A 15,214-nucleotide genomic window follows, 5' to 3' on the forward strand; every position below is an offset into this window, starting at 1 on the left:
ACCGTTTTATATTGATACATTTAAAAAACAAACAATAAATACAAAACATGGCGGACTTGCACTAACATTACATGATAATCTGAGCGCTTCGGCTCTTCCACATTGATAGCTGAGCAATACTAACGCTGCATGTTCTGAGCGTCATGTTTCATCTCACCTCACAGGTACATTTTTTTTGTCTATCAGTTTAGTTTCGGCAGCACCACAGCTGACCGCACAACAGCTGGCTCAGAAGCGCACCTCGTGTGTGCTGTGGTAGTCAATACTGCGCACCGAATGCGCATGTGCACGATGCAGTTTATTTTTCCATTTATACAGTACTACTTTAAATGTGTTTATTACTCAGTAGACTAACACATACTTATTATAGTATTTACTTCACTTTCTTAAATATTATATTATTATTTGCGCACACTTTCACTGTCCTTGATTACATTATATAGGCCAATACAAAGAGTGTATGTTGATGTTCCCTCAATATAGAGCTTGTTTTCCTATCATCTCACTCATCCACCTCAAACTAGTTTATCCTTCATCCAAGATGGGTAGTTATAGATAGTATTATACATTTTGACATTTTACAGTGTAAACATGTGAGGGCAGTTAATGACGGCTGAATTGTATTGAGCTGCTTCAGTTTCAGGGTCCTGTTATTGTACGTGCGGGCCTCTACTGTTAGACAGTCATGGCTTACAGAGGCATTTGAAAAGAACAAAGCCATTGTTCATATTATTAACCTGTGCTTTTCCTACTATGATGGGTCAAAAATGTCTGCAGTGAAAAGGCCTCATCTGGGGCCCAGTGGGTTGTTTTTGGTTGCAGTTGTTCTCTATTTCAGTTTGAGTCTTGTTTACAGTGTAGACATCAGAACAGTAGCTGTTATGTAGTGATCAACTTTCAGTATCAGAGTACACATTCAAAACACACAAGAACACTCAAAATGACAGACGTATAGATACACTCGACAGATTTTTACATAAAACCTTTCAGTGTTTTTATTTATTTATTTGACAAGCAGCAGGATCATGTTTGTCACCTCATTTTTTCTTTACATTTGAAAGTAGATACAATAGTCAGTATACCAGTTTTATTACAATATTTTTTTCCTAACTTCAGTACATTTAACAAAGAAAGAAAAAAAAACACACAACAACTGCAAACGTGAGAAAAGAAAGCATGTTTTTAATGTGTAGCCACCAATGTGTCATTGATGTCACAACAACCTCTTTCCCCGGTTTTCTTTTTTTTCCTTTATTTTCGGTCGACTAGTATGTTTATCGGCTCTTTCCACAGCTATAGGCATTTTCTTTTTGTCGTTTGACGCACAGGTGCGTGGCACTGGTGATGTTGTAAACAGCTTAAAATCAGAAGGTGGGCTGGGTCGGAAGGAGGGTGGTTGGTGTTAGCTGGCTGTCTGACGTGACACGATGACTTTTTCTTGTTTTCAAAGATGGAGGCACCAGTCCTGCTTTTTAGTCACCGCATGGAATCACAGCAGACAGTGACAGTCCAAAACCTAAATGGATGAATGAGTCTCTTTTTGTTATTTATTTCACGTTTTAAACCTGCATCTGCCGGTCAGTCACACAGGCGAGTGTTTGTGTGTAAGCGCTCCTGGGCTTGGGCTCTGCTGCCTATGCGACGTAGCTGTACTCGTCTGCCGAGGTCTGGCTTCGCTCGATGTACTGCTTATCGATGAGCACCTCGATGCACTTCTTGATCATGCTGATACTTGGGTTGAACCTGGCTTTGGACTGATTGATGACCTGCACACAGGGACAGTTAAAAAACAGTCATTTAATGTTACAAACAAAGCAATATAATAATTAATTACAATTATTAATTGATTAGACGTCAACTATTAAATTAATCACCAACTATTTTGATCATCAATTATTCTGTTTGAGTTATTTTTTTAAGAAAAAAATGGCATTAAGCAAAGATCTTTGGGTAATTTGATAATTGAGGGTCGTCAACTTGGGTTTTGGTAGACACTGATCAATATTTTTCAACATTTTCTGACATTTTATTAACCAAACAACTAATCAGTTAATCAAGAAAATAATCCAAAGATTAATCAACAATAAAAATGATCATTAGTTGCAGAATAACAACCTTTTCTAGACAAATAAAAACGTGTAAATATAAACGATCACAAGATTTTTAAGGACAACAAACTGCAATGTAAAGAAACTAACGTATTGGAAAAAAGCATAAGTTTGATCTTGTTCTGAAACTGCAGTTCCCACAAGCCATTTCTGTTTTTGTTCCCATCAACATTTCAAATGATCGAGAAATCAACCAAAGGTTTTGAATCGAGATGACCTCCACCCACCTCCTGGATGAGGGCATTGTGTCGGAGCACCTTGCGGGCCTTCATGATTCTCACTATAGCAGCTTGTAAATACATTTTGCGGTCCTCATCTACGGCACTCCTCGTCTGCTCCATCTCCTGTAGATCAGACAGATGTTCGACAAGTTTTTAGTCAGCAACACGGCTGTCACACAACAAAGTAACAGCAAAGCTTGAGAAGGGTGGATTTGTCTGACCTGTGGTGTGTCTTTCTGCATTGATGTTGTGATCTTGAACTTTGTCCTTTTACTGGTGAAACTCATATTTAGTGAAAACGTGGACTCGGTTTCAATCTCCTCCTGTGTGCAGAGGGGAAGAAGAAAGGTATATTTAACCACTTGTATGGAGCATAAACAGAGCCTGCTTAGGACTTGACAAGGCAAGCTGATTCAACTAAACTTTCCAATCAATACCCATTGCAAATTACAAAACCATGCTGTAGGTTGTGGGATCTACTTCAAATTCCAGACCTTTTGCGAGTCGTGGTTGAGCATCTTCACGTCCAGCAGGGACTTGATGGTCTTCTGTAGTTCCTTCTCGTTCATCTGGGTGCCGTCCTGCAGCTCCTTGTAGGTCACCGTCTGGCTGTTGTTAAAGGCAAGCAGCACAGCCATCTGGTAGGTGGTCACCATGGCGACGTAGGGCTTGGACAGGTAGTTCATCTTCACCTCACCTGTTTTGACCCAAGCAGACGCAGATGAACGGTGGTAGAAGCTGAACCATCTGGCTTACTGTTTACCAAGTTTCCTTGATTATAATATATTTAGCTTCCGTTCATGATTAAACCTGCCCATTTTTTCATACTGTTTGTTTATTCATACCGGTTATTTTCTGGTCCACCAAGTCCCTCTTTAAAATATTGGCTCAAACAGATGCAGTTTACATTAGAATCTTACATAATTCAGCTTTAAAAAGTGTATGTGCGTGTGTTTGGCTACCTGTGCAGAGATAGTGCAGCCAGGTCAACTTCCTCCCACTGAAGTGCTGATTATAGAACAACTCGAACTGGAAAAAAGCAGGTGAAGACAGATTTTTATCTTGCAATGTACTACTTTGATAAATACAGACCTCCAAAACACAAAATCAGCTGTTCTCCACAAGGGTCAACTCACCATCTGCACGCTCTTCTCTAGTTCTTGAGGGATGGCGAATGTGGAGGAGGGGACGTGTGTGAGGGGCCAAGCTCCTGCCTGTAATCACATTTCACATTGTAATTAAACTATGGGGACGAAAGCTGCGGTTGGTAGAATTGACCTTACTTATAATATTCTTAGATTTTAATTTAATTAATTAATTAATTCCATGTGTCGGCATGAAAACAAGGCCAATGTTGTCCAATGTCAGCCACATGAGAGTCCCCCTCACCTGTAATACATAGATCTGGAAGCTGATGCCCAGGTCCACCACCGTCTCCTGCGTCTTGATGAAATTGTTGAACTTGTTGTTGAGGTCGGCGCTCACGCTCATGTCTGTGTACATTCTGTGGAGTTTGCTCGTGAACTCGTAGCCACAAGCTTGCTGTAGAAATGAGGAGGAGGACAGTGCATGTTTGAATAGAGAGTAAAAATTAAGAAAAGCAAAAGAGAGAGCTGTGGGATTTAAGGAGTGTGTCCCACAGGACATTTAAAAGAATTACATGCTTTGTGGGCTGGTTCCACAACTGACTTCGAATCACACACTGAGTGCTTTTTAGTTGAGGCTCTAAAGTGTCAGACATACCTATAGCAAGTTTTAGCAAATATTGTTCAGCTTTGGATTTACCTTTAGTTTGTTGATCATGGCTTCTTCTGAGTCCATTGACAATGATAAACCATGTATTAACCTCTTTGCTAGCATTCTGGCATAAAACTGTGGAGGAAAAAGAAAAACAAGACAAGACAAACAGTTTCCTTTGTTACAAAGTTTATACAAAAATGACTATTTCGGGACTACTGAAGACACTAAAAATGGACACGCTACGAGGCTAATACTTTTGAAGTATTTTAAGCTCAAAACCTGCATCTTAGTACATGCTTGTACATCAGAATGTTAAATGTTTGTGTGTTTGTTATATTCAGTATAATCACCTTTTGAAAGATGTCCTTGTCATCTATGTACTTGAACACTGTGATGAAGCTCGTCAGTTTGTCCTCCACCTCGTTCTCTGTCATTCCCTTTGCAGACTTTTTCAGCAGATTGTCGCAGTATTTCGCCAGCTGGACGGAGACACAAGGAGGGACATGACCCGGTCAAGGCACTGTGTATAATACTGTGTCTTGTGTGTTTTTGTCTGTGTGTGTGCGTGCACCCACCAGTTCAGGGGCTTTACAGATGGACTTGGGCTCTCTGAAGTTCACCACAGATGTCAAAGCCTGAGAGAGAGATACCAAATAAACACATTCAGTCCAATGGTGACAACACATGTAGCTACTTACACTTTTAAAACATTTATAATGTAGTTTTGCACTTACAGAAAGTAAACTAGGTAGAAGAGTCTTGGGTTAAATACCTTATCGAGTGCGCTCATGAAATGCTGATCTCCATTTAGAACTGTGTTTATCAGCTGAACAAATTTACTGTGAACCTCCAGCACTGACTCCACAAACAGGGTTGGCATCTAGAAAGGCCAGAAAAAAGAGGCAAACTTGTATTAAAAGACACATTATTAACAGAGTTAAGAGGCAGAAATTACATTTTTACAAGTCAAAATAATCTGTCCATTATAAAGCAATGACACCATACAGAGGGTATCAAGTGACATGAGGATATTGTAACGATACAAAAACATCAATAACACTCCACTAATACAGGACACAGTTTTATCATAAAACCAATAAATTATGCAGTCAAATTAGGCTGCCTTCAAGCCTCAGCAGCACAATAACCCTTGAAGCCCTTCCAAAGCTACAGTATTTTCCAAAAATAAGTTTGAGCTTGAAAATCTGCTACAATTTATGTAAAAGTATGGTCATGTATGCACACAAACACACACACGGTGCTGTAGTACTAACGTTTTCCTGAGAGAGGTTACTGGTGCCTCGGATGCCCTCGTTGTGGATGTGGACCTGCAGCTCCTGGATCATGTGGGGCAGCCCGTTGGCCACGGCCCGCAACAAGGTGTACATGTTGGCCATGTCTGGACAAAACAACACAACGGAACACATTGTTGATCCCATTACAACAACTTAATGTGCATACTGTCTATGCAGCATAGGATACATAGGATACAGAGGCACTGGACTGACCGTCTCTCTTCTCCTGCCGAATAATGCTCTGACACTCCCCGTGCAGGAACTGCAAATGATCTGCCACCATCCTCTGCTGGCATTCATGGATGACTTTGCCGTAGGAGCTTGGGTGCAAGTACTTCCGACATCTCATCTCTTCATCTTTCAACCGCCCCAAAACCTGAGGGAAGAGAGAGAGAGAAGGCTAGAGGGGTGAGTAAGTTGGTTTGGTTTAATTCAAGATGGCAAAAAAACAAATACAACAGAAATCCATGAAATGAAGGAAATACCTGTTTAATGCAACCTATAACTGAATTTAGCCAATGTGACATTACATACTGTAGTACCACTGGTCTTCATTAACTACATAGTTGACATAAACATGGGTTAAACCCACTGTGAACACACATGTGGAATGCATGTTAAGAAAACAAAACTTCCACTATTACTAGATCCTTACATTTGTATGAAGCATTTGAACATGTTTTGCTGGGTGACGTAAGGGGACAAGTAGTTGTCTTGATAAGAGCTTTTTTTCTCTTCAAAACGAAAATGAAAATGTGTGTTTTTCAAGAGTCTGATCAGATTTGGTTGAGATTGCAATCTGTTTTACATCACATTACTACATATTTATTATCTTTACAGTAGACAGAAGTTGTGGTCAATTTTCATCAGTTTCATTAAATTATAGAAAATGGACAGTTACTGATTATGCACTCCTGAATCTTTTAACACAGCAGTACATTTTAAAACAATGGTCATACTATGGAAAAAAAACCCCCACCAAACTCAGCAGAACAGTCCAATCTAATCCAAAATGATGTAGACAGAACTTTCATGGAGAAGAACCATCCAACAGCCATTTTTTCTTTTAGTTTCACTTCACTTATGTTTCCGATTAAACTAATACATTCTAAAGAAATACCAAAAATATGAATCACAGGTTTTTTCCATGACTATTGTGAAACAGAAACGCCTGAGTGCTGCTAGAACTTATAATTTGCTTGACTGTGCTTGCTTACTTGCTTAACTGTACCAAACAAATGGGCTAGGCCTCATTCTGTGCTGATGGGGCAGCTGATATTTATCAGTCTCCATATAGTTTTGGCACGCATCACGTTAGGATACCAAAGGAAGAAAGAGAAAAGAAACTGCCTCCCCGCAGCTACAAACTGGGTCAGATAAGCAACTGTGACTGAGCCTGTCAGGACAGGAGGGGACTGAACTATTCTACGGTGTCTGTTGATGCTCTTTCACCGTCATATCACACACAGCCCTAATGCCTGGTAAAGCTTTAATGATGATCCTGTTTACGGGCTGGAGGGATAAATCTATCAGAGAAATCTGATTATTGCCTGAATGAATGAATGAAAGAGAGAGGGAGGGAGAGGGAGAGAGAGGGAGAGAGACAGACAAAGCTGAAGTTGCCCTGGGGTCTGTGATCTCAGTCGTAGCGGGTTAATGGTAGAGCTAATACTCAGATTAAAACTCTTATGTCACCAGACTGACATGACCTGACAGTTCACACACACACACACACACAGGCCCCGGGTGAATGTACACTTATCTGATGAATGCTGCTGGACACACAGATACACACACACTCAACCCAAGCACGATACGCAATGTTAGTTTTCATAAACAAGGGTATAACAGTGTTACAGTAGGCCATAGGCTCACATGAGTGAACACAGCATTCACATACTTCCATTATCTGTCCATCTATCATACCTTCTCCATATACTGTGAGCAGTTGGATTCTTGCAGTAGATTGGAGGCTTCCTGTTTGTAATACTCTCCTGTTTTCGTCAGAAATGGCCCTTCGAAGATTTCCTGATAAAACTGTGAATAAGAAAGAGGATATGACCCACATTGGATTTAGTATACATGGACAGACACAGTTCTATATAAATGTCTATTATCCATTTTATGGATCATGCAAAACAATGAGAAAAACTGTTGGATTTTAACCTTATTGTTCACATTTTCAACAATAACTGAATAAATAGCCTGAGATATAAAAACATAATACAAATGACTAAAATGGTCTGGGTCATTGTTTGTTGTCTTACCCTTAGTGGAAACTTCTTCTTGTACTGTTCAACATGAACAAAGGAGTTGATGACCCCGTGGATTACCTTCTGGTTGGGGTTCTCGCCACAACGATCACTGTAAGACATGAGAAAGCTGAGTTAGATCTGATACTTTTATTGTATGTTTTTGGGTCAATCCAATACTGACTCACCCAGTTCATGTCATGGATTTTCTTGAAAAACTGAACGTAAAAAAACAAGTTTGTGCCTTGGATTGAGATGAAATTTTTACTGAATGTCTACGAAAGCTTAAAGATAATTTGCAAAATGTACTCATGTAATAAGTTGTTGCAGAATGGTTACAGTTATCATATTATTAAATACCAGTCTTTGTTTTACCAGAACAACGAATCTTTCATTTTCAAAAGTACCAGTTTTCTTCAAAAACTTCAATGTTTTTTTGTTGTTTTTTTTGTGCCGAACCTTCATTTGGCAGGATCTGTGACACTCAATTTCTCATACAGGACCAAAAAATTTTTTATGTGATGAAACTATATCAATGTTACAGAGAATCAAAATTTGGTTGCAAGAAAGGGAAAAGCTAGTGGAGATATCAATTTGGGAAAATGAAAGCTTCTTCGTTCACAAAGAAAAAAATTATTTATATTAATTTGATTACTGTAACCAACCTGCAACAATTATTTAAATTGATGTCGGTTCAGGACAAAATTTAAACCCAATCCCAACCCAAGTTCATCCCCGAGGGCCAAACTTAAAAAATCATAACTAAAAAAGTATTTGGAGTACAGCTTTAGAATCCTGCAAGGTCCTATTAATCAACGTATGTCTTTACAGGAGTTTTTTTCATGAAGAACTGTGACATGAAAAGTTTCAAATTCTGGGTGAGCTGACATGGAATGATGCTTTTGTATTGCTGAGCACTGAAATTATTAGCATCGTGGACACTTTGTTTAGTGTAGGTGAAATACTGCAGCTCAATCAGACTACATGTCTAGACATTAACAATGCAAAAAACAGGCAAATCAGGCATCACATTAATGATCATTTAAAACACATGAGTGTTCAATTAGAATACCTGGACTAAATATCCTACTATTTATGCCATTGCAGAAAGCAATGACAACAAAAAGTGCATTTCAGAAAAAACATTTCTAGTGGCTCAGCGTGTGTGAAAAACATACTTTTTGATTTCATTCAGCAACATCCGGATCAGCACAGCCTGAAGGGGCTCAATCATTAGCTTCCTCCACATGTCTAGAGCCAACTGAAACAGCAAATGAGTCAGCATGTCACAACAGTGTAAACAGATTCTGGAGTAGGTCAGTGTAGCTGAGTGGTGAAACTCTTGACCTGGGTACAGGGTCCCAGAGAATGAATCCCACCAATCTCTCAATCAGTCTATGCATGTGCTCTCCTTACCTTTAGATAATAAACTTAGCACGTGTAAAAGTGTAAATGTGTAGGACATTTTTTTTGTACCAGTGCTTGGAAATCAGCCAATACCTCTCCTATCTCCATGAGCGGTTCATTCATGTCCACTCCCCCGTAGCCATACTGTAGGTCTGCTTCTGTTAGTTTGTTCTTCTTGATGAACTGAGTGTTTAGGTACCTGAACAAAGTGAGGGAGGACATCAACATGTTAGAATATAAGATAAAAGATGTCATCTGATATCGAATGAGTGTGTGTGTGTGTGTGTGTGTGTGTGTTTTTTTTAAGAAACAGTTATACCACAACATGGCTGCTCTCAGAGGCCACCTGCCGCAAGGTCATGGTTAGTCATAAGTGTCAGGTTAGCCAATGAAATCCAAAATGTTGAGGATTCCTGGCAAAATGATGAGCCAGAGGCAGACATGAAGACCTTTTTCTGAATATTGTAGGGAGAATACCTTCTACAACATACTTAGCACACATGTAAGACTTGGTACTGTATGTGTAAAAGTTTTGTTTTGTTTTTACAGTTAAGCTGTTACCACACATTCTTAAAGATCAAATTCAAGGACTTTTCTAGGACTTTGCAGGTTCAAATGCCCTTCATATAAGAGCCCAACCCTGCATAGTTTCAGACACTGATAAAGGTCAATTACTTTTACAACAATGAGAATTTATGCAATGTTGACTAGCAGGCTTTATAGAAGCTGAGAGAGGGAGGTTTGAATGTAGGAACATTTCTCAATTGTTCTGTGTTTCAGTCATGGAAGACTATGTGGTCTCTTGGCTTCTCTAACACAGCACAGCAAAACCATATATTGCATAAGCTGAGCAATAGAGATAGAGACATATTTACGAATGGAATGGCTACTGCGGAAGACATACATAACGTAACAAAGCCCATTTATGTTAAGCGAAAAAATATATAAAGAATTTTGATTTCTATTTCTTGCAAAAAATATACAAATCCAAGCAGGTTCACCAATATGGTCATTTTAAAAAAACTTTCCAGGCCTCGGTTTCTCCTGTCACATACAAAATAGTGGATTATATCATTTCTTAATCCTGTAATAATCAATATTTTTGAAATATTAACCATGAATCAAATAACGTTGTGTTTTGAGAAAAGGAGTTGATCAATGCACTAAAATCACCCAGCACTTTTGCACAGTTTTGGTTCTCCAGCCCACACATTTACTGTATGGTTGTGTCACACTGCTCTCATTATCCCTCTGTAGGCTTCATTTTCTGACAAAAAAGCTCTGAGAATCCTACGCTACACCACCTGCAGACAGACAAAGTCAACCTGTTGGCTGGAGAACACATTTACGGCAGCTGATAGAACTTATTTACAGCACCTTTGATTGAGAAGGATGTGTTCCTGTCTCACCATTAAAGTTTCATATTGCACCAAAACAATCTATATATCACAATAAGGAAGATTACTTTTATACGTCTGTCACTTATTCATATGACTGATACTGTTGTTGAAAAGTATACACTGAAAGTGTGTTTCAACACATCTCTAGTGTGTTTCAACATTTCTCAAAGGAAGCAAGCAATATATTAGCAGCAGGACAGAACAGTCAAAGTTTGATGGCTGCCATCAAAGCTGATCTATGTTTGCAGATTCAGTCCCTAAATGATGTTTTCACAGCTGTGCTGTATTCCTCTACAGGGTTTCGTCAGGTTTCAACAAGTTAAATTTAAGACTTTTTAAGACTTTTTCAAGACCATTATGAATGCAACTGATGCTGACAAAAAATAACTCTAACCCACTGTCTGCTTAACAGAGTTGCAGGAATTAATGTTGTTAGCGCTGAGAGGGTTGCACTGGGGCCAGACTTTAGTGATGCTCCAGATGTGAATACAGGATCTCAATACGAACTTGGATTTACCAATAAATGACGAAAATAACATTAACAGAAACAATTTTACTTACTACTTCAAGAAGTAGCTATTTTTTTCAATGAGGAGATGCTACTTGAGCCATCACACCGAATTGCAACACACTAGCTTGGTGTGTTTTGAAAGATTATTGGGTATTTCCATTATTGATTTTGTTTAACCCATTTAAAAGCAAGACTGAAGTTGATAGAATCTTATCAAAGTAACTTGAACACCATAATCAAATACATTTTTAAGACCTGTCAAAAATCACATTTAAGACATTTTAAGGCCTCAAATTCAGATGGATCAGTATCTCAGATTCAGATACTGGATTCAAGACTTTCTACGATTTTACTCCATCGCAATATGGAGAAGTGCAATATACAAATAGCAAAAGCTTTTTTGATAAATGTGTGACAAGACAGCATTATGATGAAGTACTGTAGTGCTGCAGAGTCTTGGTCTATAAACCTTCATACTCAAATGTAAAAAAAACATTTTTCTTCGGTTGGCTGATTGATTTTAATAGTTTTTTCAATGAAAATGAAAATTGTAATGCAAAAATGATCATTCCCACTGATCGTGAGTCATATCGCAATCTGTCAAAATAATCACAATATGATTTTTTTTTTCATGCAGCCCTGCTTTTTATGGACCTGCAGAAACCCTACTGTCAGCAGTATAGCAACCACACTAACCAGCCTCATTTCTCTCACATTGTCAAGGAGTGTTAAAGGGCTGCTAATATAACGGCTAGCGTTGAGTACCACTAACCATGAAACCTGGAGAGTGGAATAGGGATGGAAGGTGTTAACAGTCTGTTTTGACTCAGTTGGTACTTCAGTCCAACCTCCACTACCTGATGATTTGTGTTTAACAGGATGCAAACACACACGTGTACACTCACACAGACATTAATTAAGGAAAATAAGTGACCCTCTTCTATATTAAGTACTCATCACTAGTGTGTCACTACTAAAGCCAAGAGGCTCCCTCTCCCTCTTGCTCATGCTGACATAATAAATGACAAAGGCATATGTATGCACAGACAGTCTGGTGGGAAGTACACATAAAAATAGATTTGAAAGCTCTCCAAGGAGTATTGATTTAGAATGAATCAGGACACACCAAATGCCCGTTGGCACTTCACACTATGATGTTCAAGGTAATATTTTAGGTACAAAAACTGCAGACTGGAGCGTTGTCTCTTGTGATAGAATTAGTACGCTTTGCATCTAAGGACCCTGTCGCACCGTGCCAACTTTAAAGAACTAGCACTGACAAAGACAGACACCTGCTTTGGCTCACTTCTTCTATTAAAAGTAGTACTTGAAGTAAACGCACTGACAACAGCAAGTTGAATACAGACATGTCCTTCATTTGTTCTAGAAAAGAGACAACCAAAACAAACTGGCCGACCATTTTAACACCATTGTGAAATTAAGGAAACAGTCTCATCATATACTCAGACTTAAAACTGGTAATAAGTCTGACAAAAAATCAAACACTAAAGTTCTGCTTTGTTTTGCACTGTTGTGGGGTTTTTTTGTGAAAAAAATAAAAGGTGGAAGAGGAAAAACATACAGCACTAAATGATGAATCAGCGTTGTGACTCACTGATATGATATCAGTATGTGAAGTGGAAACAAAAAGCACATAAAAGGCAGCAATGTTACCTGTACAAGCAGTCCATGTAGTCAGCTCCTTTGCTGTACTCGTCCCAGTATCTGTGGTACATCACTAAAACCTTCTCCTCCGATTCCAGGACTTTCTAAAATACACAGACAAGCATGACAGCTGTTATGGAAAGAAGCTTACTGCAGAAATAAAACAAAAACTCTCTCTCTGCCAGTCGCTTTGTGTGAGCCATTACCTTGTACAACTGCCGGACATGATTCTCTAGAAACACCTTGGTCTCTGTGTATAATCTCTCACCCAAAGGCTCTGGGTATGCAACGCACAAGGCATAAATGTCACTGGGGTCAGAATTCAGGATAAATCATGAGGACAAATGTGATTCCATTATGTATACACGTAAATATACAGTTAATAAAGATGTAGTATGTATGAAATATGAGATACAGCATTTGTAATGTTAGCGATTACCTAGAAATACATACATACATGTTTATGCTCTGCCTCTGCCTGAAAAAGCAGCTCTACATTTCACACAGACATTCAACATACTAAATGTTACAACTTTTTGAAAGATGTATGGGTAAATTTACCATCCAGAACTATCTGAATTAAAAGTCAAATACATAAAGTTCTATGCAAGCTGCGGACAGCTTTACTGTACTGAGCAGCTTGTGTGATTTCCTGTCTTGCCATTTATATTTCAATCTGATAGATAGATAGATAGATAGATAGATAGATAGATAGATAGATAGATAGATAGATGATGCAAGTTGGCATAGGATACGAGAAGCGATCATTCCACGTGGCTCTTTCCACATAGTCGAGCATCACAACAGCCTTGATTGTCGTCAGTAGCTTGTTCCATGTCTCGTCAAAATCCACCACCCGCGGCTTCAAGGACATTGTACAGTTTCTCTTTCAGCCTGTCAGAAAATAGAAACACATAAACACAGAAGTGAGTAAAGGAATTACAAAATGAATAGATGAGTTGCTTAGCTCTTGACTTCAGTTTCATTATTAGTTATCATGTCACCATCTAACTTCCCACCATGCAGTTTGGACTGTTACAGCAAACAATATATTCCCCAAGTGAATGAATGACTTTTTTAGTAGTGAACCGGGCCTAAATGGCAGTAAAAACACAGAGGAGAGATACAGGTATACTTGGTAAAGTGTCAGAATAAACATAATGACAAAAAAAACCTTTTATGAGAATCACAACACTGAATATTCTGTAATGTCAAACTTTGTTGTCACATTTTAATGAATATTCTTCATTATACAGATTTGAAAATAGCATTAATAACGAGGAATGAAATCAAAGATGTCAGAATATAGGGCAAAGTGCACGTGTGTATCAACAGACATTAGCGTAATGGTAAATAGCCTGCCTCAAAACAGCTGCTCACATTACTATGGTAGCAACAGATGAGATAAACATTGAGCTCAAGTTCATGGAGGTAATACTAACGTTCGTCAACAGTGAACACAGATCAGGGATTAATGCTATTGTAGCTGTGGTATTTACCAGCCGAGACTGCTGCATATAATACTAAATACTTTAATATATCTGTGCCAGAAGAATCACAGATTACCTCCAAGTAAGAGAAACTAGGCCCTGTGTTGTTTCTCGTCATTCATACCAGTTGATTTCACGTAAGAGAAAACATTGCAACATCATCATGCACAGTTTTTCCTGCTAACCAATTCACATAAGCCGACATCCGTCTTTCAAAAGGAATCATTAACATTTCTGAATCAGCAGTCTCCTTACAGTCATGATAACGCCAGCTAAGTTAAGGTTACTAGCTAGCGGAATGCCAATCCCAAAATAGGATGGCTAGCTAAAAGGCTAGCTAGCCTCAAGCTAGCATGCTACTTCTTCCTGCTCAAGTCCCATCAGTTTTCAGGCATCAGCTAACAGCTAGTCAGCTAGCAGGAAGCTAACGATAGCTCAGCTATCGCTAGCAAATGGTCATCTTCTATGCAATTTCCCCACATTTGTACTGACAGTTCGGCAAAATACGTTGCTGTTGTTAAACAAAACAGGTTACTGAGGTCAAGCGTGGACTTTAGAATAGTACGTACCTCTGTTCTGTATTTATTTGTTATAAAACTCAAGTTTCTCCGCTGTCACAGGCTTGATTTGTCTCACTTACAGGTCTTCCCTACCTCTTGGATTATACCATTGTATTAGATGGGGGTGAATTATGAACAGACGTAAATCGGTCGTAAAGCCTTTTTTCGCTTTTTACTACGGTAAAGTGTATTTGAGAATTTTTAGATTGTATATAATGTATTTTACATCTATACATTGTGATGAGAATAGCAGCAAACACACACAAATCCAAGTCATAAGAACACCCATATATCCATGGTATCGTCTAAAACTACGGAAACCTCTTAGGAATTGAGTATTACAAATAACCACAGCGATCTGTAGGTTATTATTATATACTGTATATCATTCCTGTTCCCCATAACGGGAGGTAAACATGTTCCCTCAACGATGGTTATACACCTCATATATATATCTACAGTGATTGACCAAGCTGGTGTTGCATTTTTCTATTCGTATTATATTGTTACAGAAATCCAGAACTATAAATTGACAGAAAACGTGACAATTTGGGGAGAAAATATC

The 15,214-nt window shown here is 38.7% G+C and overlaps 1 protein-coding gene across 1 annotated transcript; it reads right to left on the reverse strand.

Moving 5' to 3' along the window:
- Nucleotides 1–948: 948 nt before the first annotated feature.
- cul2 (cullin 2) lies at nt 949–14,760 on the reverse strand. Its single transcript, XM_073488692.1, has 21 exons — nt 14,659–14,760; nt 13,355–13,493; nt 12,806–12,908; nt 12,609–12,703; nt 9,117–9,222; nt 8,795–8,877; nt 7,632–7,728; nt 7,291–7,401; nt 5,578–5,740; nt 5,344–5,468; nt 4,842–4,949; nt 4,645–4,704; nt 4,420–4,548; nt 4,115–4,201; nt 3,719–3,871; nt 3,466–3,543; nt 3,292–3,358; nt 2,824–3,026; nt 2,551–2,652; nt 2,336–2,452; nt 949–1,766 (listed from the first exon to the last, which is right to left on the reverse strand). The coding sequence occupies exons 2-21, from the start codon at nt 13,471–13,473 to the stop codon at nt 1,635–1,637; spliced, it is 2,238 nt and encodes a 745-aa protein (XP_073344793.1). The 5' UTR covers nt 13,474–13,493; nt 14,659–14,760; the 3' UTR covers nt 949–1,634.
- Between the last annotated feature and the right edge of the window lie 454 nt (nt 14,761–15,214).

This window comes from Pagrus major, chromosome 19 (genome assembly GCF_040436345.1).
Source record: "Pagrus major chromosome 19, Pma_NU_1.0".
Lineage (NCBI taxonomy): Eukaryota > Metazoa > Chordata > Actinopteri > Spariformes > Sparidae > Pagrus > Pagrus major.

What these genes read in the sequence shown, in the direction of transcription:
- cul2 (XM_073488692.1), bottom strand. Translation starts at nt 13,473, where the DNA reads ATGTCCTTGAAGCCGCGGGTGGTGGATTTTGACGAGACATGGAACAAG. An exon ending in ATGTCCGGCAGTTGTACAAG is followed by an intron (nt 12,704 to 12,805) that starts GTAATGGCTCAC and finishes TGTGTATTTTAG; the next exon opens with AAAGTCCTGGAATCGGAGGA. An exon ending in TCTGTAAAGCCCCTGAACTG is followed by an intron (nt 4,549 to 4,644) that starts GTGGGTGCACGC and finishes GTCTCCGTCCAG; the next exon opens with CTGGCGAAATACTGCGACAA.